The sequence below is a fragment of the Cyprinodon tularosa genome, unplaced genomic scaffold, assembly GCF_016077235.1.
Source record: "Cyprinodon tularosa strain WSP-4 unplaced genomic scaffold, ASM1607723v1 ctg69, whole genome shotgun sequence".
In the NCBI taxonomy this organism is placed as follows: Eukaryota; Metazoa; Chordata; class Actinopteri; order Cyprinodontiformes; family Cyprinodontidae; genus Cyprinodon; species Cyprinodon tularosa.
Window position 1 is genome coordinate 790,689 of NW_024039440.1, and position 22,668 is coordinate 813,356.

Here is a 22,668-nt window from a genome sequence, read left to right on the forward strand (position 1 = left end):
AGTAATGAGTCCTGATCTCAATCCCATTGAAAGTCTTTGGGTAGAGCTGAAATCTGCAATTGGAGAAAGGAACGCTGCAAATGTACAAGTGCTTGAACAGAGTGCAAAAGTAGAGTGGGAGAAAATGCCACCCGAGAAGTGCAAAAAGCTTATAGATGAATATATAAACGTTTGGAGGCTGTCATTGCTGCCAACCAAATATTGCAACCAAATATTACGGAGGGGTGCCTGAATACTGGATCCTTCTGTTCTGAGTTGTGACAAAAATAATATATCTTAAGAAAAGTCTCCTTCATTTTACACCCACTCTTCTTCATAAAGGTTTATCATTTCATTTCATGTTTATTCAGTTTTAAATGTTCTATTTTTATCTATTTCGAGTGACTTTTATAGTTATAACAATTTTACCTTTTAAATTTAATTTTTTTCCCTATTTTTCTTTATATTTATATAAATATATCTAACATTATAGAGGTGCATTATTGTGTTTCTGTTGGGTATTGTGGGGCTATAGATTATATTTATATTTCGTTATACAGATATTGTATATAATACTGAGATTACTGTTTTTGTCAGCCTTAAGCTACTTTAAATTAATTTTATTAGTTTGTTAAGGTCCATTTGTACTCATTTGTGGCTAAGCTTTAATCTGATATGGACCCTTTGATCAGCTTTTCAAAAAGAATAACAAACATACTAAACCTTATTAGCTCTCCTGTCTCAGCAATACCTTCATTTAAATATTTGGTGTCTGGTGTTTCATCATTGCAAATAAGATTACATTATTTAAGTTAATTTTTTATTATATTTTTACACATTTAATAAAGATTGTATTGGCTTTAGTTTATCTGCAGTGATTGCTGAATTCTTGTGCCTCTGGTTTTTGATGTCTAAAAAACACTAGTTCATTATAAATAAAATCTGAACATTTTAGACTTAAAGTTAAACAAACTGCCTGTAAGTTTTTGTCTTTCGTATCTTTTATTGTTAACAGTAAAGACCTAAATCTTCCTTTTCAATAAAGCCAGTAGAAACAGGATGAGAGCTTGCATATTAAAATTATCACTATTTCTTATTCCACCCAACATTTCAGGGAAAAACTAAAAGCAAATCAAATACTTCTAACATTAAATGTATGTTGCACTGAATAAGACAAGAAACGAAAGACTGATGCAGATTCTGAATGTTGCACATGCCTGCATTAAAACCAGCATAACGATGTATATAAATAAGAATATTTTAATATCGAGACTCATAAAGACCCAAAACAACAATAGTAATAATGGGAGGTCACTCAGTTATCTGCTTTTAATAGCTCAGATGTTTACTTTTGGCTCTGTATTTTGCCAGTTAATACAAAATATAAAAGTATTAGACATATAATATTTCAAATATTTAGTTTCTCCCTCAGACGGTCTCTCCAAAATTCCAGAACTCTAAAATGATCTACAAATCAATAGAATAAAAATGTAATGAAAAACTCCATAAATGTCAAAAAAAAAAAAACTTGACAATGTTAAACATGGACGAAAATGAACACAAACATCTAGTTTTGACTCTTATTTGAATTTTTTTTTTTTGCAAACACTGAAAAGGACTTTTCTGTTTTTGTAAGACGTTCACAATCATCAAAAAAAGCTTGAATCTAGTAACTCCGAAAACACACAAGAAAAAGAAATAATAAAGAATAAAAAATATTTCCAGATTGAAGTGGAAAATGGCAAATAAATGAGATAGAAAGCAAAGCCTGCGGTGATGTTGGGGTGTGTCTAAGGTGCTTTGATGAGGACCGGACAGACATGACACAGTTTTGTCAAAGATTTACCTTTGTAGTCTTTGTAGATTTACCCATGTAGTCTGATTACATTTAAATGATCCATTCTTTATTCCATCTTATCAAAAGCAAGTAGTGCTTCAGTGCTTTTTGCCATAAGTCACTTCTTTTTCCTGTTTTTTGCAAACCTCAGTCCTGCTCCTGGGTCATCTCTCTAATGCACTCATACAGGTTCCGCTTCCTGTCTTCAGGAGCGCTCTGGCTGATCTTATCCAGCAACTGCTCTGCCTCCGTTAGTGCTTCCACCTTTGGGTTGGTGTGTGAATACAGGAAGCCTTTGAGCAGCTCGTAGTGGCAGTATGGGGAAAGCAGGCCACACAGGTAGCGCAGGAACATATCATAGTGTCCCAGCTTGGAGCTTAGGGTCAGTGTCCAAGCGCTCTGCACAAGGCCCACAGCTGATCTGCTGGGTGAGGTGAACTTCATCCATTTACTGTCCAGGATGTTTTTGGCATCGACGTAGAATATAAGGAAGACGTACAGAGCAGCCATGAACTCCTAAAGAAGAAAAAACAGTGAGTTAGTTGCGGTCACATCGCTTCGCTTTCCTTTGAGAGGCAGCGCCACCTTATGGGAAAAGGCAGACACTACAGTTGGATTGGGAGTTAATGCAACCTAAGGGGCATGAAGTTAAAGTGTAAAGATGTGTCGAGATTAGGGCTGCAACTAACGATTATTTTAAAAATCGATGAATCGGACGATTATTTTTTCGATTAACCGATGAATCGGACAAAAAATATTTTTTATATTAACCTCTTTATTCCAAAATAAATATTTTAGACAGAACAAACAAGCACACAAGTACAGGTTGCTCATTAAATGTACTGGTGCAATATGAAAAATAAATAGTTGTGTTAAAACTACGCAAACTTACATGAGAAATGTAGCTGTACATCCACAAAATATAGGGTACTTTGTTTCATAAAGCGCAAAAAAGAGACAGGCATTTTTGTTTTTAAAAGCCCCTAAGGGGTTCAAACAATAGGTCCCCCCATTTCAACTAATTAGTTTTTTTTAGACTAGAAGAGTTCTGCCTTTTAAGACAGGAAAGTATAGCAGTTAAAGTTGCTACTTGAGAAAATACTGAACCATAGAGATAAAAATAGCCCTGTGATTCAAATTATAAATTGTATTTGGAATAAAAATGAGAGAACTAGGGGTGCTAAAAAACACATCCTCCAAAGACAGATATTTACATGGGAATGTGGCATATAATTAATTGACATATTACTGATCTTGCTGGATTTTATTCTGCTTTACTTCCATAAATTGCAGGATCTTCTTTACTTTATCTTTGCCAGAAGATTTAAACTTTAAAAGCCTTGCCCTCATAATTTGCAAGTTAATTTATTTATAAAGTAAATGTAAACGCTGCTTAAGCTAATTCAAATGAAATTAAAAGTAAAATAAGTAGCCAACCTTATCACTGTCTGTAACCTACTAACAAGGTATGGAAAGCATCAGATGAGCTACCTGAGAAACTAACGTAACGTTTCCCCACTTTAAAACCAAACAAACATGGTGGTTCCGTGCCATGTTCATTTGTTTTGACAAAAGTTGCATGTTATCACTTTTTTCGCTTTACAAAGCGCAGGCTATTGTAATTATTGTGATCAATTTGCGCCGTCAATCCCGGTGCATGCGCGCTTCATTTGCAGTCTGGACGCTGAGGCTCTGACTGCAGCGCTGAGAGGGACTCCTGCGCGGGAGTGGGGGGAGGCGCCCCACGGCAGAGTAGGAACGATACATACTTTCACGTAAGAGTCCCCAAAAGCTGCCAGTGACACCGAAAAAAGTCGCCAGATTTGTCGCTAGTCGCTTTTTTGAAAAATAGTCGCTGGAGGGGTCTGAAAAGTCGCTGAGTTGGCAACACTGCACCTGCGGCGCTGACTCGCTCTGCCGTTTTTTTTTCTTCCTCTTTCAGTCAAGAGGCAGTGATGACGGCGCGGCGGATGACGCATTAATCGCGCGACACAACTAATCGATGATGAAATTCGTTGCCAACGCTTTTAAAAGTCGATTTTTATCGATTTTATCGATTCGTTGTTGCAGCCCTAGTCGAGATATAATAGCAGAAAGGGGAACCGTGATATGACTTCTGCTGGTCGCTCATATGGATGATTTTAGATTCATAGATGTATGAAGGTCAATCTTTACCTCTCACTGTGTGTGAACATCTCATAATAGTTACAATTCATATACAATACAAAACAATAAATCAATTATTTTCATCTGCTAGACTTGAACCAGTCTGACGTGTTCAAGATTTGAAACTAGCTCAAAGTGAGCATCCTTAAGATATCCAGAGATGACCACTGCCATCCTGTTAACCACTGCAAGTTATTTAGTTCTTAAAAAGTTAATAAATATAAGATTTACCATTTAAATTCTTATCTTAAGTGTCTGACTTCACCAAGAAATCTTGTCGATTAGAATTTTCTTCCTGCAGGAAGATTATTACACTTATTCTAAGTATCTTTTATAAACAAACTTTATTGCATAGTAAAAATAATAATCATGGGCGAAACTGAAGCAATGCTGAAACCTGTGTTGAAACAGGAGAAACAATCATAGTGAAACTCCAATTTTATGAAAATACAGCTTGACCCCTGGGCTGCAGACTACGGAAGAGGATTAGGGACACTGGAAAAAAAAAAAAAAGTTAACTGCTTTTCAATTTTATTTCAGTTTAGTATGGGAATAAAGTCAGAATTCTGACTTAAATCTCAGAATTCTGACAGAATACTGACAATAAAAAAAGTCAGGATTCTGAGATTAAAGTCAGAATTCTGACTTTTTTCCCATTCTAAACATAGTAACTTTCTTTTTTCAGAGGCACTAATCCTCTTCCCTAGCAGACAGCCTCATAGGTCAGAACCTAAAGTTACTTTAGTCTTTGTCCCCCCGATGGGATTTTCTGCCTGTCATTATCCTGCACTCAATTTACATCCAAAACTCCTCAGTAAGTTTAATAACTGCTCATTAAATCCTTCAACATGGATCTTAGATGACGAATACATGACGGGTCATGGGTGGGAGTTTTCTTTGACAGGACGAGACTGGATAAAAATGTTAGCGGGTGGTCTGTCAGACGTTTAAAATGCATCACTGTGCTGTAATCTGCTAAGCAGTATCAGCCTGCTTGGTCACGCCGCCCACCTGGCGTGCAGCGGTGCACATTCTGCATGACCACAGATGGAACATGGCAGCAGCGGCAGGCGTAAGAGTAAGCTGGAAAGGTCCGGTACTGCACGCTCATCTCTGACAAACTCTACTCTTCAAGCTGTGCTTGTGCAGAAATGCATCTTTGTGCGCTTAGCTTAGAGTCTACGCTCCACACCGATGCTTCCCTCTCAGCAGTATGACTCTTCCAGCCCTCACTACTTAATTAACTATATGTGGCTGATCATCCTCTGCCAAGCGTAAAAAATCATTTTGTCTAACTATAAAGACTTTATTTCCTCCAGCTAACAAGGGGTGATAGAAAAACTTTAATTTTTAAATTATATCCAAAGAAAATATTTCATTGCATACTGTTTATTTTTGGATAAAGACCCAGATGAAAAGGTACATAGATTGCTGAATATTTCTCTTGATAATGTAAAAGTTTCCTTGTATTGTTTCCTTTGAATATTTCAACATTTTAGTTTATATATTCTTGATCTTTAGCTCCGGGTTGCCATGGCATTATAAAGGAATTTTGTAGATTCTCTGTGTATTTTGTTATATCAGACCCCTTTGAATTTAAATCTACTTTGACCCCTGAGCAGCAGTAACCAAGGGGCAAAAAAACAAGAATGTTTTTGATCTTTGCTTTTCTGGAGCAACGAAGATTTTATTGATCTGTTTGTAATGCATAATTCAGAATACATCAGGAAGTGTTTGCTTCTGGATGAAAACCTTGTATGTCTATAACCATTCCTTTATTGTACATTTTGTTAGCTTGTTTGTCTGCTATGTTACCCCTTGCTCACACTGGCTCCGGTGCGGTTACTGAGCCGACGGAGACCGCAACTCCCGCACACCCCCTCTCACACCGCCCTTTTGACTACGGTGCGGTGGGGCTCTGCGGCTCCGGCAACAGGTCCGGAGATTTAACTCGCGAGAACAGAAGTTCACTTGAGTTCACTTGAGTTCACGTAACTTCACGCGATAACACGGCCTAAATAAGGATATTTGCGAGAGCTTGTTGCGGAGGGCTCCGGCACACCGCAAGGATAGCTTTCTTGCGGAATTTTCTGCAGCGCCGGAGTGTCTCGGTAACCGCAGCCGGACAGCTCAGCAGCCGGTGAGAGAGGTTTACGTCTTTTTAATGACTTGGAATCACTGCGGCGCCGCACCCACTGCACCGCAACGGTAAGACCGGAGTCGGTGTGAGCCTGGGGTAAACCATATATGTTGAACTAGATGTGCTATTTTCACAACTTTTGTGAGACACTTTTTTATAAAGTAGGTCATTAATTTGTAAAAAAAAAAAAAGTTTGTTTGAATTCTGTTAATCAAAGTTTTCTGCCCAACAGAAATGATGAACTGCACTGCAGAGTTCTATACCCAGCAATTGTAGTATCTAGGCTAGTATCTAGGCTAAAGTTTATTTTATTTTTTATTTTTTTACTACTTGCTTTGATTCTGTTTTATTTTCCTATATTTTAATCATGTAAAGCCCTTTGCATTGTCTTTGTACTGAATTGTGCTATACAAATAAATTTGCGTGCCTTGCCTTGCCTTGCCTAGAGTGGTCAGTCTGGTAAAGAATCTAGTTTTTATTAGAAATTGTAAAGGTTAGATGTTTTAAGAATTGCAACACAAAACTGACTAAAACTAAACTTCTCGACTAAAACTGGACAAATACTATCACATATAATAATGACTAAAATATGAGTAAATCTATTAACAGTTTTTCACTAAGATGGCTGTCAAAAACAATACTGATTGGCAGACTGATTGGTTTGTCCCTTCTTTATTTTGGTAAGGAGTTAAACAGCTGCTGATTGGCAAAATATACAGACAAGACAGGGTGTTTTACCTGTAGGGTGAAGTTAGAGAAGCAGAATGTCCTTTTGGCAGAGGAGGCTTTAGGAGGGAGCTCGGTGCACAAACCAGAGAACATCACAACCTGGGTCAGATCCAGCTCCAACTCCTTCAGATCCTCCTCAAAAAACACGCTGGTGTTGGCCTGCAGCATCTTGAAGGCCAACTTTGCCAAGTTCCTCAGAAACTGCCTCTCTTTCTCGCGCCATTTCTGCATGAACACAGGCCAGAAACAGTCGATTAAAACATGTCAACACAAACAAGAAAACATTAACAGGCAGCATCTGTTAAATACCATATCAAGAGTTCTATTGTAGTAAAACTTGAGGCTGCGATTTGTCTGAATGATCAGAAAGTGGATGTGAAACGGCGTCAGTCTGGGACGTTTGGTGCCATAGTTCGGATTCCTATAGTTGTCGCCGAAAACTTTCGCCACCATCCAGGAGTAAAAAGGATTGCGAGTGAGGATCTGAATCATTGGCACTCGTTTGTAATGTCTCACAATCTTTTCTGCCAGCTGAGCGTTAGTGAAGCGTTTGGTCAGGTAGTCGTCTCTCATCGCTTCACTGGAGAAGATGGAGAAAGGTAAGGAGGAAGCCAACCAATAACAACAAGGGAAAAGGTTGCTTTTTTTTTATAAGAAAGAAGTGAAAGGGACCCACTTGAAACCCTGCAGCTCAGTTATGACATCTATATACTTAGACGGTATCTGTGACACTGCTGCACGCCTGCCCAGGATCCAGATGCGTGCACCACGGAGCAAGGTCCCTCGGATCAAGTTGACGACTAGGACATTCATATGAGCTTTGGTGTTGTTGTCAGTAATCACTGGAGCGTTCTGCAGGAAGGAACAAAACATAAATAACTTCAAATAAATATCAAAAAATCTCTAGATTTAAGACTGTATTCCGCTTTCTTAAGAGATTATTATGAGCTAAAAATCTACAAAATCTGAATTTTAAATTATGTAATGAAGAATTTTACTTCCTTGAAAATGTTTTTTTTGTTTGTGTGAATTATAAAAGATGTAACTCAGTACATTTGAATATCTGAAAAAAAGCTGATTAAAAAAAAATCATTTAAAAAGTTAAAATCACAGATATGCTTTAAACAGACTGAATTCATGTTATGAAGAAACTAGACAACTGCTGACCTGACGGCCGCCCAGCTCACCTTTACTGCTGGTACATTTGATTTTTTTATATTGGTCTTTTCTTTAATATTCTAACTTTCTGAGCACTATAGTTTAGGTTTTTTTCTATTTGCTGCAAACCATAATCACCAGAAAATGAACCCAAAAAAATTATAATCTACCACTCTGAATGACATAAAGAGAGTATGAAAAGAATTCAAATCCCTCTACATATTGCAATCGTCGTTTGATCAAAAAGTTAATTTAATTCTACAACCTATTCTGACATTAAAAAAAACAGAAATGAATCATTTTTGCTAATATATTAAAAAGAAAAGCTGAAGTATCTCCTGGTCATAAGTATTCAGACCCTTTGCTGACATTTAACTCTACTGCTGTCAGTTTCCTCTGCTCCTCCTTGAGATGGTTCTACTCTTTCATAGGAGTCAGGGTGTGTTTAACTGAACTGACTGGCCTTGATTAGGAAATGCACACACCTGTAGATATAAGACCTTGCAGATGTCAGTGCACGCCGGAGCGAATGACAATTATGAGCTAAAGGGACTTCCCAAGAAGCTCAGAGACAATGCACAGATCTGACCACGGTTATAAAAGAGTTTCTGCAGCACCCAAGGCTCCTCAGAGCACATTGGCCAGCAGAGCTTTGGTGAGGGAGACGAAGATGAACCCAAAAATCCCTGATGCTGAGCTCCATAAAAGAGACGGGAGAAAGTTCCACAAGGTCAATTATCACTGAAGTCCCTGCACCAGTGTGAGCTTTACGGCAGAGTGGCTCAACGGAAGCCTCTCCTTAGTGCAAGACATATGAAAGCCAGCATAGTTGGCCCAGAAATACTTAAAGGACTCATAAAATGTTACACATAAAAATTTCTGGTCTAATAGCATTTATTCTAAGCAATATGTGCGGAGAAAAAAAAAACACTCATCATCCGCACAATACAATCCCAGCAGTGAAACATGGTGGTGGCAGCATCATGCTATGGGGGTGTTTTTCAGCTACAGAGACATAGGAAAGATCAATACGGCCAAATAGTGTGATATCCTGGAAGAAAACCTTCCAGAAAGACCAGAGCCTCTGACTCTTATCAAGTCAATGACCCTAAGCACATGGCGGGGTTAAAGGAGTAGCTTCAGAACTACTCAGAGCCAACTATGAATGGCAGAGGATCAACATAGGTGTTAAAAGCTTTCTGCGCCATTCCCAAAGAAGACTCGTGGCTGTATTAAGGCTGATTTATACTTCAAAAATAGGTAGTCTGCATAGGTGTTGCAGTGAACAAAAAGACGTCCCCGCCCCCTCCGCAGACACTCTGTTGCACCTCTCCCAAATTGTAGGTGACTGCAGACAGTGCCGCAGACAGGAGACCGGCTTATTTTGTTTTTATGACCGCAATTGCGGAAAAAAACTCGTGATTTGAGCATAAATCAAAAATGTCTGCATCAAGATCACTGTGACACACTGCTGCGGGGAGTTTTACAAGCCCTTTGGCTCAAATGTTTCTAAAATTTCCTATTTAAATTTGCAGAATGTTCCACTTTACTGTTTTTTGTCAAGTTGGAGTGCTTGGAAATTCAGATTCAACATGGAAATTCAGATTTTAAACGAAGAGCAACATGAACTAGATATGTATCCAGATAAATGGAAAAGCTCCTGTATGTTTGAAGATGGAATACCTCCCAGTCCAGGGGCCCCATGTAGGAATCCATACAGTCCATAATGATAAGAAACCTGGCGTCTTCTTCCTCCAATAATTTATGATATTCTTTAGGATAGTGGTAATAACCCAGTACGTCAAATATGGAGTACTCCTTTCCACTATCTTCTCTGTCTCGATAAAGCCTCAGAGCACGGAATGAAAGCTTAAGGACGTACTGCAGATCCTACGGAGAAAATAACAGGAAAAAGAAGAATTTAATATACAAAAACATTTATATAACTTAAATACTATACATAGAAGAACAACAAAAATTTAGAGAAGAAACTACATCATTTGTGGTAACTTGGTGGAGTGGGGGCCTAGTGGGTAGGGCATTGCGCTTGGAATCCAGAGGTTCTGAGTTTGAGCCCCACAGACTGCCACTCTGGGTCTCTGAGCAAAGACCCTTAAACCTCACACTGAAGCAGCCCGCTGCTCCCCGAGGAGATGAGTTAAATGCAGACGGTTAATTCCGTTGCTTTGTACTTGTGACAGTGTAATGACAATAAAAGCTAAAAATAAAATAAATAATTCAAATGCTATAATAGGGATTAAAGGCAAAAGACAGATAAGCCCAGTTTGTTGCCAAGGAAATAGAAAAAGTGACGCCTACTAGTGAGGAAAAAGAAAAGCAGATTTTATTTCTTAAAATCTTCCATTAAGGTGAGCCTTATGAAGTGCAACTAATAACCAGTCAGTTGATGGATTTCCTTTGCTGTGCTTCTCTGCTGCTCCTCCAGAGTTATAATTTGCCAACTAACTACTTTGTTAAGGAAGGTGGGAAAAAAAATCCAGGAGACTTTTAGCGGTGCACTCCTAAAGTGGCCTTAGAGGAAGATTTTTGAATTGAGAAAGCTTCCTGGAGGGGAACAATCCACTGAAATCCAGTGGATTGTCTTTTAAACTTTTACGGAAAGTTAATGGTAGATCAGTGCTGAAAGAAAGCATAACATTTATTTTGCAAGAGTTGTGTCTGAGGAGCCAATGTGGAAGAAACACCATCTGGTAAGATGAAACCAAACGCTTAAGAGAGCAGAAAAACTAACTCTGCCCATCACCTTGAATGCATCACTCCAAAGATAAAACAGGGTGGAAGAGAAACACAGGATGAAAGACACTAGAACAGGGGTAACCAATTAAAAATTAACGGGGTCCGAATAAAGAAAATTATCAACCAGTAAAGGTCCAGAGACATTTTTAATTATAATCTGTTACTTTAAACAGAATTTAACACTGAAATAAAATGAGGTGTTTATGCATCCATGTTATACATTGATTTTTTCATAAAAAAAATATATTTAAAAAAATGTAAAATGTTTAAATCTAAAGTGTTTTTTTAAGTAGAGAACAACAATTGTTCAGTTTGTTATATAGACAATTTCCTGATTCACATATTTTATAAAACGCCTAAACTGCATGTTTGTTATTTATTAATTTATTTTTCTGGCTTAATGAGAGCAGTGGGCTGGATGTATATTTATTTTTCATTCTGTTCATGGTGGAGAATTCTGCTTCACAGCAGCAGGATGAACCAAACATACTCTAAATGTTCAGGCTCATCTTTGAGCACGCCATTTCACTTTACTGTCACCAGTTCACTGTAGTTCTTCCAGCAGTCCACCATTTCCTTCATTTTTTCTCATCCTCATTGTTAGGTTTATTCAGTGATGATTATAAAATTAATGTGTGCTTATAAAACATTTGTGCAAGGGAATGCTCCACTCCTGTGTCATGATTCAGTCAGGAGACCATCCTTCCTTGTCATTCTGATGGAGCATTCTGTCTTCATGAACTGATCAATTGTTCTGTCAGAACAATGCTCTGTTTGTAACTATGCGTCATGTTCTGTTAATAAACGCTCTGCGGAGGAAGTCCAGTGGGAGACATTGAGTTTGAGTCTGGGGTTCAACTGTCTCTCCTTCCTGCAGGAATTGTATCCATAAATCGTGTATTTCAGTTCTTCTTAAGCAAAAACCTACATTTTATGAACCCGACACTCTTCTCCTTCTTTCTCATCGCCCGGCTTGCCAAAGGTTTGCCTGCTGTGTCTAAAAGTAGCAGCAGCAACCCAGACTGACAGCAGCTCATTGGCTAATTTGTATCGTGTAGCCTGGTCCCGGATGCTCTGGATGGCTTTACCGTACAAATAGGAGAATCTGTGCAACTGAAATTAGACACTGCCGTCAGACAAAATGCTTTCATTTATAAATGTTTTAAATCAGGTTGGGTCCGGATAAGCCAGCAGGTGGGTCTAGATCTGGACCTTGGTCCGCTGATCCGTGACCTCTGCATTAGAGACTGGGTGTGCAGCATCACCTCACCTGTCTGAGCTTCAGCTAACGGGCCAACATTCTAGTTCATTGATGTAGAAATCTGCTAAAGAGAGGTTCTTAAAGACTTGCAGATATAACTGCAGCGGAAGGAGCTTCTACAAAGAACAGACTCAGATCGGTGAACATTAAGGGATGTGGAACTTTCTAGATTTTCAGTGCTTAAAATGATTTCCTTTCATTTTAGATTTATAAAATGTTTTATGTCGGTCAAAGGCATCATAACTCCTATTAGTTCTACCTTTATTGTGATCTACAGATGATTAATTTAGTGCTTGTGTCAGTTCTCACCCGGTTGGCACAATCATCTGCCCAGTCTAGCGAGAACTTTGCCACGGAGACGGACATCCCGACTCCTGGAATCCCCGTGGTCACCACTGTCCTCACCGGGGAGCCGTCCGCTTTCTTCAGGCGGAACAGGTCGTTTAAGGCAACAAAAGTGTCCTCAGTAGGAACCTGGACAGGTGTTGGGGGTTGAGCTAAGAACTCGTGAGTGGGGTCGACTCCTCCGAAACCACAGGTGGAAATCTGGGGCTCCACATAGACATCATTCAGGATGTTCGACTTTCCGGCTTGGACTACTCCCTCTCGGATAACTACGAATTTTCGTATATAATATTCTTTCAGGTGAAAACGAAACAGGGCTGTGGATGGAGAAAACAAAAGAGGTTATAAACTAAACAACACGTGTATCGCTTGCTCTCTTTCTGCTCTTTTTTAAGTTTAAAGCTATACTCGGGAAGACATTAGATAAATGTGGCTAATTTTAAAGATATAACGAATTTAAATGAAGAAGTCAGGCACATCCTCACCTTTATGGCCTTTAGTCATGAGTTCCCTCATCTCCTCCTCCTTCTCCATGCTCTCAAGAGTGCTAATGGCCTTTGACAGCGCTTTGTACGGACCTGAATAACACGCCAAGAATGCAGAATGAGCTGAGTGAGAACATCCACTCTATGAGTATCCCTCCTTTGTAAATAACTGCGCCTCTTTTTTTAACAACACAAGGAGGAAATTACATTAAATTAAGTTTATTTATATAGCGCCAATTCACAATTCACACGTCATCTCAAGGCACTTTACAGTTCACCAGATCATACAGTCAAATTGATTCAAAGTTTTCTATCTAAGGAAAACCAGCTGATTGCATTGACTCATGGACTCAAATGCAATCCCTCACACTAAGCATGCTTGTAGCGACAGTGGAGAGGAAAAACTCTCATGAAACATCCACTTCATTCCCAGCTCTAAGCTCCTGCTGTCCCACATCACGGCAGTGTTTCCTTACCGTAGACCTCGATGGCCTTGTCCACAAAGTCCAGAACATCTCCGTCCTTGGTTTGCTCCAGGAGGCTAATTTGGTCCCATCTGTTGTACCAAAGCTTAAACTTGAACAACTCCTGATCGTTGAGCCGTACTACAACATTTAGGATCGTCTTCAGAGAGAAAAGGAGGAAAACAAAAAATAAGGAGATTATCTGTATTTTTTTTAAGCTTAAACATGCATGTTCTAGAATTTCACTCTTCCCAAGAAAAAAAAAGCAAACGTAACAACTAAAAGGAATACATTAATTCGCACACACTTTGAAAATATGAGGCAGGTCCAGTTCTGGGTGCAGCCGTCCCGGCTGGCTGTTTTCATCAGCTTCATTCCAACCCTCCATTTCAAGAGGCTCAGGTGGTTCTGGAGAGCATGTTAACAGAACTTCATCATCATCGTCCAATTCGTCGTCAGTCAAGCTCCCTACATCCACAGAGCTGACAGAGAAATTCGGTTTTCTTTAGTTTTTTTCAGTAATATAAAAAAACACAAATCTAGATAAATAAATCAGATATGAAGCTATGGAGAACTCCACATCTGCATGAATATTAAATGTTTGTTTTACCCGGTGTCAATGACCATAGCGTCGGGTGGTTTGGTCTGCTCGGTGAAATCAGTTAAGATGGTTTCTGTATAAACGGAGTGCATCATCTGAGACCTGCAAAAACATTGATCTGATTAATTCAACCTCTATAAATTATCCAGTACCCAAAAGTTTTTAATCACCCCTCATTTATTAGTTTTTTAGAAAGGACCAATGCTTTCTTTGTAATAAAGAGACTTGATCTGTAGTTTTTCTGGGTTTCTGGAGGTCTTTCAGGTTTTATACTTAGACTTCCAGCTGCTCTCTTAATTCAATTCAGTTTATTTATGTTGCGCCAATTCAAACCACATTTCATCTCAAAACACTTTACAGAGACAATTCAACCAGATCATATAGTTCGATTGGTTAAAAGCGTCAGGGACCAGTTGTAACAGAAACAAGAGCTTGCCAAAGATTCCTGTTAACTGAATGTGTAATAACTGGCACTGAGGGGCTATTTTAGTAATACAAAAGGTTTGCTGCATATTTGCAACAATGGGTGTAAAGGTGTTAATATCTCCACTTTCCCATTTAAAAAAAGAAAGCACCAATAGTATTCAAATATAAAATCTAACAACTGCTGGTATAACTGAAAGACAGATTAGTGTGAGGGTGAAAACAGAGATTAATTAAGCAAGAAGCCCAGTTAAGACAACGGCAAACTTCTAGTTTATAACCACAGCTCTGCCACATTTACATCATCAGTAGCTGTTCAGATTCAAAATGAATGTAATTCAGGATTTATACAGGAATGAATAACTCTAACTTCATGCTTTTTAATGCTCTTTTTTAGTGCTCTTAGAAATAATTTTAATGCCACCAACAGGTACCCATCGCCAGGCTGCAGCCATGTCTTGAATTCCTCGTTTTGCAGCCACTTTTGTTGAAATTTTCATTTTTCCCCCCTTTCCCTAGCCTTTTCTGATCATACGGCTTTGCGATCAACCGGAAGCAGTTCCACACAAGTATATCGTGATATAATATGTTTGACGAAATTGTTTTTATGAAAATTTTTTTTTTTTAAAGAAAGCATTTTAAATGGCACAATAAACACAATTAATGAATTTTAATGCCAATTAAGACCTTAATTTAAAAAAAATAATAATTTAATGACATTTCATGATTTTTAATGACCCGCGGAAACCTTGTATTTACCAAATAAAATAGCGCATAAAGCATGAATATGAAAAAAATCACTCTCTCCATAGATGCTGATTATTTACAAACAAAATCAGTCTCCGTATTTCCATGAAGTATCTGTAAAACTTTGGACAAAAGCGAATTTAAATTGCAGATTGTCGCTAGTTTAATTTGGCTGACAACATTTTGCTCTAACTGACCAATCAGAGGACAGAAAATACTGACATAGAGGTGGCCACCCCGAGCTGGCCCCTTAGGGAACATCTGAAATCTGATTGGTTGAAGAGAACGTTCCTCAGTAATATTGTTGTAGTAACATCAGCTAGCACTGCTGATTCTAAAGGCCCTGGCCAGATTCCACTGACATAGCAACACACTAATCCTGAAAACTGATTGGACAACAAAATATAGCAAGCACATAAATGTAATGGAAGCAGCACCGCCAAGAGAAATTATGCAAAATTAACAGAATGGACTGTTTGGAATAAACTAAAACAGTAGGAAAGATAGAAATTAAAGTTTAGGCTGTGAATGTAGGTTAGTGTTTCTGGTTGATTTTAGTCCAGCATTGAAGGTCTTGAAGGCCCTCACAGCCAACCACTGATCAGAGGTGTAGGGACTACAAAGTAGCTTAAAGAGATAAAACATTTCTGCAATTAAGGAACAGGAAAAGCATCCCGCAACATCATGTGACGGAACCTGAGTTAATTACCCAAATTATGCCCAATTTTAAGCTAATCAACATTTAAAGCTGTAACGTGCAGCAGGAAACAAAGTATCAATAAATGCATTACTGTTGCGAGTAGATTCACTCCCTTCAACTTTTCTTTTATAATTTCTATTTTATTATTAAGCACAATTCTTATCTGCTTTTGGTGCAGATAACCAAGCAACCTTCTGTTACATCTTAAGGAATGTAATAAGTAACTTATTAAGGTTGTAAAATCAGATTTCCAACAAGGAGCGACGAGACCAATCACAGATCAGAACCAAACTAACAGGATATAGGGTTTACAGCAAATAAATATATCACTGTTTAAATGTTTTGGTATCATGTTAAGTTAAAGAACTCTTTTCTTTAGACAAACTCTTGCATTTCTTCTTTCTTCGTAATAAAAAAAGTGTATTTACGATGGTATCTAGTAGCAGGAAGGCTAACTAAGTTAGGTAAGGGTCAAATTGGGATGGTTTAACAACTGGGCAGAAGTCTTTAATCTAGCAGCTTAATTAGGGGTCAGCCCTTCCTCCAGGGATTATAATCTGACCTAATAGATCAAAGCTTTTTGTAAAAGATTAACGAAAACGAGCTTTTTCTCCTCAGTGAGGTGTTAACTTTAACTATTAATTAATTTAGCATCTGATTAACAAGAATAACAATATGAAGCTATTTATAAAATAAAGTAGTATTTGTATAAACAATAAATGCAATTGTTAATATTTATTTGAAATTTATTTTTAAAGTTAAGGAACTTAAGTTTAGTTAATTGTTCATTTAACTTTATTACTTTGTTGGTTTGATTAACAGCGGTTTGCTTAGTCCTGTTGTATAGTTTATTAATTTACATAAACTAACATACATATTAGTATTTATTTTTCTTCTTTTGGGTTGTTTAAAGGTTTTTACCCACTTCTGGACCAATTGTAAATATATCCTGACTTAAGGAGGATAAAAGGAAGAAAATTGTGTGATCCTTTGAGTAAAACCCTGTTGAAGAAAGTCTGCATCAATTTTCAAGTGGAGAAGCTGCACAAGATGGAAAAGAAGTTGACACAGAATGAAGAGGTGAAATATAATAGAACCTGAATCCAAAGCAAAGGTCAGAAAAGACTTAATATGACTCTTTGCACCAAAAATCTTAAAAGCTAAAGGATTGTTGTATCAAGTATACATTTCTGGAATATTACCCAAGAACTGGAGGTGCTGGAGGATCCGGTTGTGCAAAAACCACCGGTTCACCTCCTCCTCCTCCTTCCTCCTCTTCCTCTCCTTCCTCATCCTCCATTCCTCCTGCACTTTCATCCTCACTCTTCATTGAACCATAACTGGAGGGGGGTCTCACATACTTCTCCTCCTCTTCCACATCACTCCCTGCAGCGTGGTCGCTTTAAGAAGCACAAGAAAACATTTAGTTATTAAATATTCCTTTTTTTTTTTTACTTAATTTAGGAGAATACATTTACAAAGCACTGCAACCTTATAATACACCTTTTATTACCAGGCCAAGTTAAAGAAAATATTGTTTGACAGGAAATAATAATAACAGAGATAATTTGGGTATTTCTCAGAAATTTACACATAATATACAGATTAATGCATAAAAACGAGCGCAATTATTTGACTTGCGTAAAAGAACCACCTACGTTTCTGAGGCCATGCTTCGAGAAGTTTAAGACGAGCGAAAACGAAACTGTCTCCACCTCCTTTTTCTTAATCTACATCCAGGATTATCTAAACTGGGATTATTTCAACGCTGAGCTGCGCTAACCTGACGGGCTTCACAGAAAACACATTTCCCTGGAAAATAATAAAAACGGTTAAGAACTTGAAGCCTAGATTATTCTTAACTTCTACTTCCTGTTGCTACTCCTGAGTCATGGAGAAACAACTTCCGGATTTTAATTTTCAAAATAAAAGCCTCGAATTTTATTAGTATTTGTTAGAGGTGGGCGATACCGGGATTTTTTAATCGATCCGATACCAAGTAAATACTGGGTCAGTATCGCCGATATCGATACCGATACCGATACTTTTTACATTTAAGCTGCACTTGCCTGTTGCTTTTTTTCTATAAAGTTCTCAATCGTGGAATAAATAAGAGATTATCTAATGTTAGCTTATTTTAGCTAACAATTTTTAATGGGATAAATGTACTGGGTTTTTTCAAGGTCTTAACTACACTTTCTGAGTAATATATGATGTATAATGAAGTGCTGCAGACGATGACCACTGTTATCTACCTGGATATTCTCTGGAGGACTGAAACGCTTGGGTCAAAGATGTCTGTCTGAGGCTGGAGGCGGGTCTTTGGTCTCTCTCTCCATCCAAGTCTGAGTGAGCACTCACCCAGCAACCGGTGTAGGTACCAGATTGACTCGGGCTGCCAGATTGACTCGGGGGCCTGCGCCTTTTGATGACGTCACAATACATAATTGTTTAAACGTTTGCACAATTGCGCAAAACATTTTGATTGGTCTGGACAGCTTACTAAAGTAATTATAGCGGGGTGTAGGTTTTATTCGAAAGCGGGATTGCTGTTTGTAAACGGACAATTTTACGAAGACATTCTCCATGGTCCCTGCGCCTTCTGATGACGTCACCGAATTCGCCATGTGCCTTGCGCCTCCCGATGACGTGACATTATGGCAATGCCACTCAAACAAACTACATTGAGCCCGCGGTCTGCATTTGTAACGAGAATAAATTCAGGAGAATGAAGCTAAAGGGATACAAAAAATAAACTTGTAATATTACAAAACCAAAAATACTACGAATACAAAGTATATTCAGAGATTAAAGTCCCTCTGATACTGTTTAAGTGACTGAGAAACTGCAGATTTGCCACATTTAAGATGGCGGACGCTCTGACGCATCTCAAAAGGCGCAGGCCCCCGAGTCAATCTGGCAGCCCGAGTCAATCTGGTACCTACACCGGCAGCGCGGTTGTCTGTGTGACGTAGTGCTGAGTGGGCAGGCCAAGCTAAGCCTGCGCGCTGATTGGCTGGCGCCGCTGAGCCATGTGACTGTAGGAGAGGGGAGGGGGAGCAAAGTGCTGTTACACATATGGGGAAACTGGTGACTCCGCAGCAGTCAGCGCGCGCGAGAGAGGATAAAAAGTATCGATCTTGTTAAACGAATATTGTTCAATATAAATACCAGCGTTGGTATCGATAGTATCGATCCTGGGATCGATCTGCCCACCTCTAGTATTTGTTCTGTTTACTGTGCCAAGGAGGTTAGTTTTTTTGGCCAGTTTGTCTGTTTGTCTGTCCGTGCAATGGAAAATTCCTCTTTAGCCCACCGATTACCAGTATTATTGACCGCAAAGCAGACAGTGGTACTTTTAATTACTATGTTAATAACTGTGTATAGTTAATTAGACAGTTGGTAAAAAAAAAAAAATACATTCATATAATATGTTTCAAACTGCAATAAAGATCTTAAAAGAAAGAGTTATTTGAGTATTTTATTTTTTACAGTACGCCTTGGAATTATGGGTAATCCAGAGCGTAGATTAAAACCATAGGAGTGTTGTACTTCATATGGGGCCCACCCAGATAATGTTGCTTACGTGTCATTACCCCATTGTGTCCGTGTACCGGATAAATTTAAAAGTTATGGACGGATTTTAATTACATTTTTCTCAGAGGTTTGCCTCATGCCAAGGAGCAATCCATTATATTTTGATGATGATGATAATCCAGATCATAATCTGGATACAGGCCATTTTTTTTATGTTCTCTAACAATGTGGGATGGTATTGATGTGCTATTGAAGCCTATTTCTATCAATCTGCTCAAAAAAAAAAATTCAACTTAGCTATCTCTTAATTATGAGAAAGTATATCATTATTATGAGAAACCTATAATTATGAGGCGCTGGTGAAGATTCTCGGTCATCCAGGTCATAGTCGTTCCAAAAAAAGTTCAAAAGCAATCAACTGAACTTGGTTTCCAAGTTTGAAGACATGTTTGCTTCCCATCCAGGAAGCTTTTTCCAATTCAAAATGTCAGAAATAGCCAGTGGTGTCAAAAGTACACACATTTGTTACTTAAGTAGAAGTATAGAGACTGCAGTTTAAAAGTTGAAGTATCAACTTGGCCTCTTTACTCAAGTAAAAGTGAAAAAGTAAGTGCTCCAAAAACTACTTAAAGTATAAAAGTATAAAGTAACCTTTAAAAAAAAACAGCCAGATGCCACTAAATGAATTGAAAGCTCAATTTTTCAACTATTTAGAAAAATTCTTTGAGATAGGGCCAAGGATGAGGGAGGTCTTGTTGGTCTCCATCTCACGATACGCTCTCGCATGTGTCCGACCTTTCAGACATTTCAACATCTTTTTCTGAATCCATCTTTTTCTAAATCTGACATTTTAGCATGGCATAGACAATTCATGTTTACAGTTTAAAGAACACCTACTTGCTTCTGATGATTTCCTTTAGATAACCAATGAGTGTTTGCATTATATGACTTTTCCAATTACACTAGTTTTCACTAGATGTGGATGGAGCCAATGATCTGCATTGGATGGCGCACATGACGTGAAATAAATATTTATAAACATTAAATGGAAGCCAAGAGTAACGAGTAAAGTTTGTTTAAAAAATGTAAGGAATAGAAAGTACAGATACCTGTGTGAAAATGTAATGAGTAGAAGTCAGAAGCAAGAAGAAAAATAAGTAATGGAGTAAAGTATAGATACCTGAAAAGTGTACTTAAGGACAGTAAGAAAGTATTTGTACTTCGTTACTTGACACCTCTGGAAATAGCATTGAGTTCAAGACTTTATAGAGTGGACTACAAACAAAGCCTTGTTTTGGTTTACAAAACATGCAAATTTAATCGGACGAACGGGTCCTCCCTTTAGGAATGGGGTCGTTTGGGTTCTTTATTAGCCTGCAATACCCAATACTGGTCTGTCTCTGAAGGGGGGTTGTTAGGGAGAATTGTTGGCCGGGCTGAACAGGCGAGGTGTTCTGTTCCGCTGTGAGGAGGTGGGGGTTTGCTACGATAGCGGGAAGGAATCAAATCTATTGCTGGAATGAAGGTTTTTGAAAGCTGAAATCTGTGTCCATCTCCAAACCAACCTCTGTTTAAGGTTGGTTTGGAGGACTCAGACAAACATCTGCCCATTCCTAAGTGGCAGACCCGTTCTTACGATTCAATTTGCATGTTTATTAAGCCAAAAAAGGTTGGGTTTTTGGTCCACTCTATAAAGCCTCAAACATAATGCTAATTCTGACATTTTGAATTGAAAAAGCTTCCTGGATGGGAAGCGCAACATCTCTAAACTTGGAAACAAAATCCAGTGGATATTTTTTTTTTACTTTTTGGAACAATTATGAGATATTATTTTGGGATATCTAAGTCATAATTATGAGATAGCTTAGTTTTTTTTTTTCCCATCAGAGTGGCAGAAATGGGCTTCCATAACCATTATTACGCTTTGAAGTCTTTTTTCAATTCTCTGAAGTTTATTGAGTAGGCCTATTTCAATTCCACATATTTTGCAAGCCTTTCTAGGAGCCATAAATGAATGAAGATGCTTTGATGTTCTTTTGTCTGGGTTTAAAGCTTTTTGACAAGATACTTTTATGAATATATATATATTTATGAATAAAGTTCACATCAGCACCATATCAATCTCACCAGATTTCTTTTTTCAATGAGCGCGTCAGACAAGGAACGGCCCGACCTCAGCCTAATATTGGCATTTTGTTTGTTTCCTGAAGTTGCTGCAATAGTCTTAATTAACTAACCAATATCATATATGAAAATAGACAGACACTAGTTATGATGCAACCGTGCATGTTTTGGGATTTTTAGTTATTTATCTTTTACCTAAATGTTTTTTTATAGGCTGTAATAATAAACCTGGGGATTGGTTCAGACAGAATCCAGATTTAATCTTTGAAGAGCAAAATAATAAAATAAAATATTTTTTTACCAGGGAACACTTGAATTAAAATATATATTAATATATTATATAGATTAAAAAATATTTTTAAAAACATGAACAAAAAACATTAACTTTTGTATGCAATTGTGGATTGAGTGGTTTTCAAGAAATGGCTTGCTTCTACCCTAAATCCATCAAAAAATATCATTTTAATCAGCTTTATCTTTATTTCATTTTCCTTTTTTTGTGGTTTATAAATGTCTTTAATATAATTTATCTTTGCACATAAACCAGCAGCTGATTCTGATTATTCAAATAGGCTGTATGTCATTCCCAATTCTCTGCCAGGAACCCTTTGGTGAAGAAAAAAAATATTTGATCAGCTTCATATATTAAATAACGAAGTTATTTCATTATCTTCTTCTCAGCAACACCCTTCTAGAGCTCAGCAGTTAATTTCAAGCCACCCTAAATTTGCAACAGCTCTTATTTTGAAGGCTGGTATTCTATACAGGAAGAACCCTGAAAAGCTGAATCCATTTGAAAACCTAATTTAAAAAAAACATACTTTAAGTGTTTTACAAATTCATTTTGTTTCTTGACGGCATTGAAGGGATAATAAAATAGTTTAAGCCTCTAAACATAGGTTAATAAAATTTAGCCCAAGTGCAGAGATCTGGTGCTAAAATATTGGACTCCTAGATTATCTGGGTGTTCATATTGACAGTTAACTGGATTGGAGTCACAGCAGGAAAACTCAGAGCTTCTGTTGATCTTTTGGAGTGCAGCAGGTTCTACAGAAGACCTTTTTCACTGATCCTCTTGTTGCAGCTGAAGAGGTTAGGCAAAGCTACCAGGAAGGTCAGCTCAGCTCTGTCCTAATATGATCCAATGACCAACTGTCCTTGGACAGTTGAAAAATAATGCAAATCTCATGTATGAACCTGTTTGCAGAACAAGAA

The 22,668-nt window shown here is 38.0% G+C and overlaps 1 protein-coding gene across 1 annotated transcript; it reads right to left on the reverse strand.

Moving 5' to 3' along the window:
* Positions 1-1,856: 1,856 nt before the first annotated feature.
* nlrc3l (NLR family, CARD domain containing 3-like) lies at positions 1,857-17,681 on the reverse strand. Its single transcript, XM_038267926.1, has 12 exons — positions 17,451-17,681; positions 16,995-17,192; positions 13,932-14,024; positions 13,629-13,803; positions 13,334-13,481; positions 12,858-12,950; positions 12,337-12,689; positions 9,693-9,899; positions 7,528-7,703; positions 7,161-7,431; positions 6,861-7,076; positions 1,857-2,332 (listed from the first exon to the last, which is right to left on the reverse strand). The coding sequence occupies exons 1-12, from the start codon at positions 17,462-17,464 to the stop codon at positions 1,964-1,966; spliced, it is 2,313 nt and encodes a 770-aa protein (XP_038123854.1). The 5' UTR covers positions 17,465-17,681; the 3' UTR covers positions 1,857-1,963.
* Between the last annotated feature and the right edge of the window lie 4,987 nt (positions 17,682-22,668).

What these genes read in the sequence shown, in the direction of transcription:
- nlrc3l (XM_038267926.1), bottom strand. An exon ending in CCAGCACCTCCAGTTCTTGG is followed by an intron (nt 14,025 to 16,994) that starts GTAATATTCCAG and finishes ATGTTTTTGCAG; the next exon opens with GTCTCAGATGATGCACTCCG. An exon ending in CATGACTAAAGGCCATAAAG is followed by an intron (nt 12,690 to 12,857) that starts GTGAGGATGTGC and finishes CTCCATCCACAG; the next exon opens with CCCTGTTTCGTTTTCACCTG.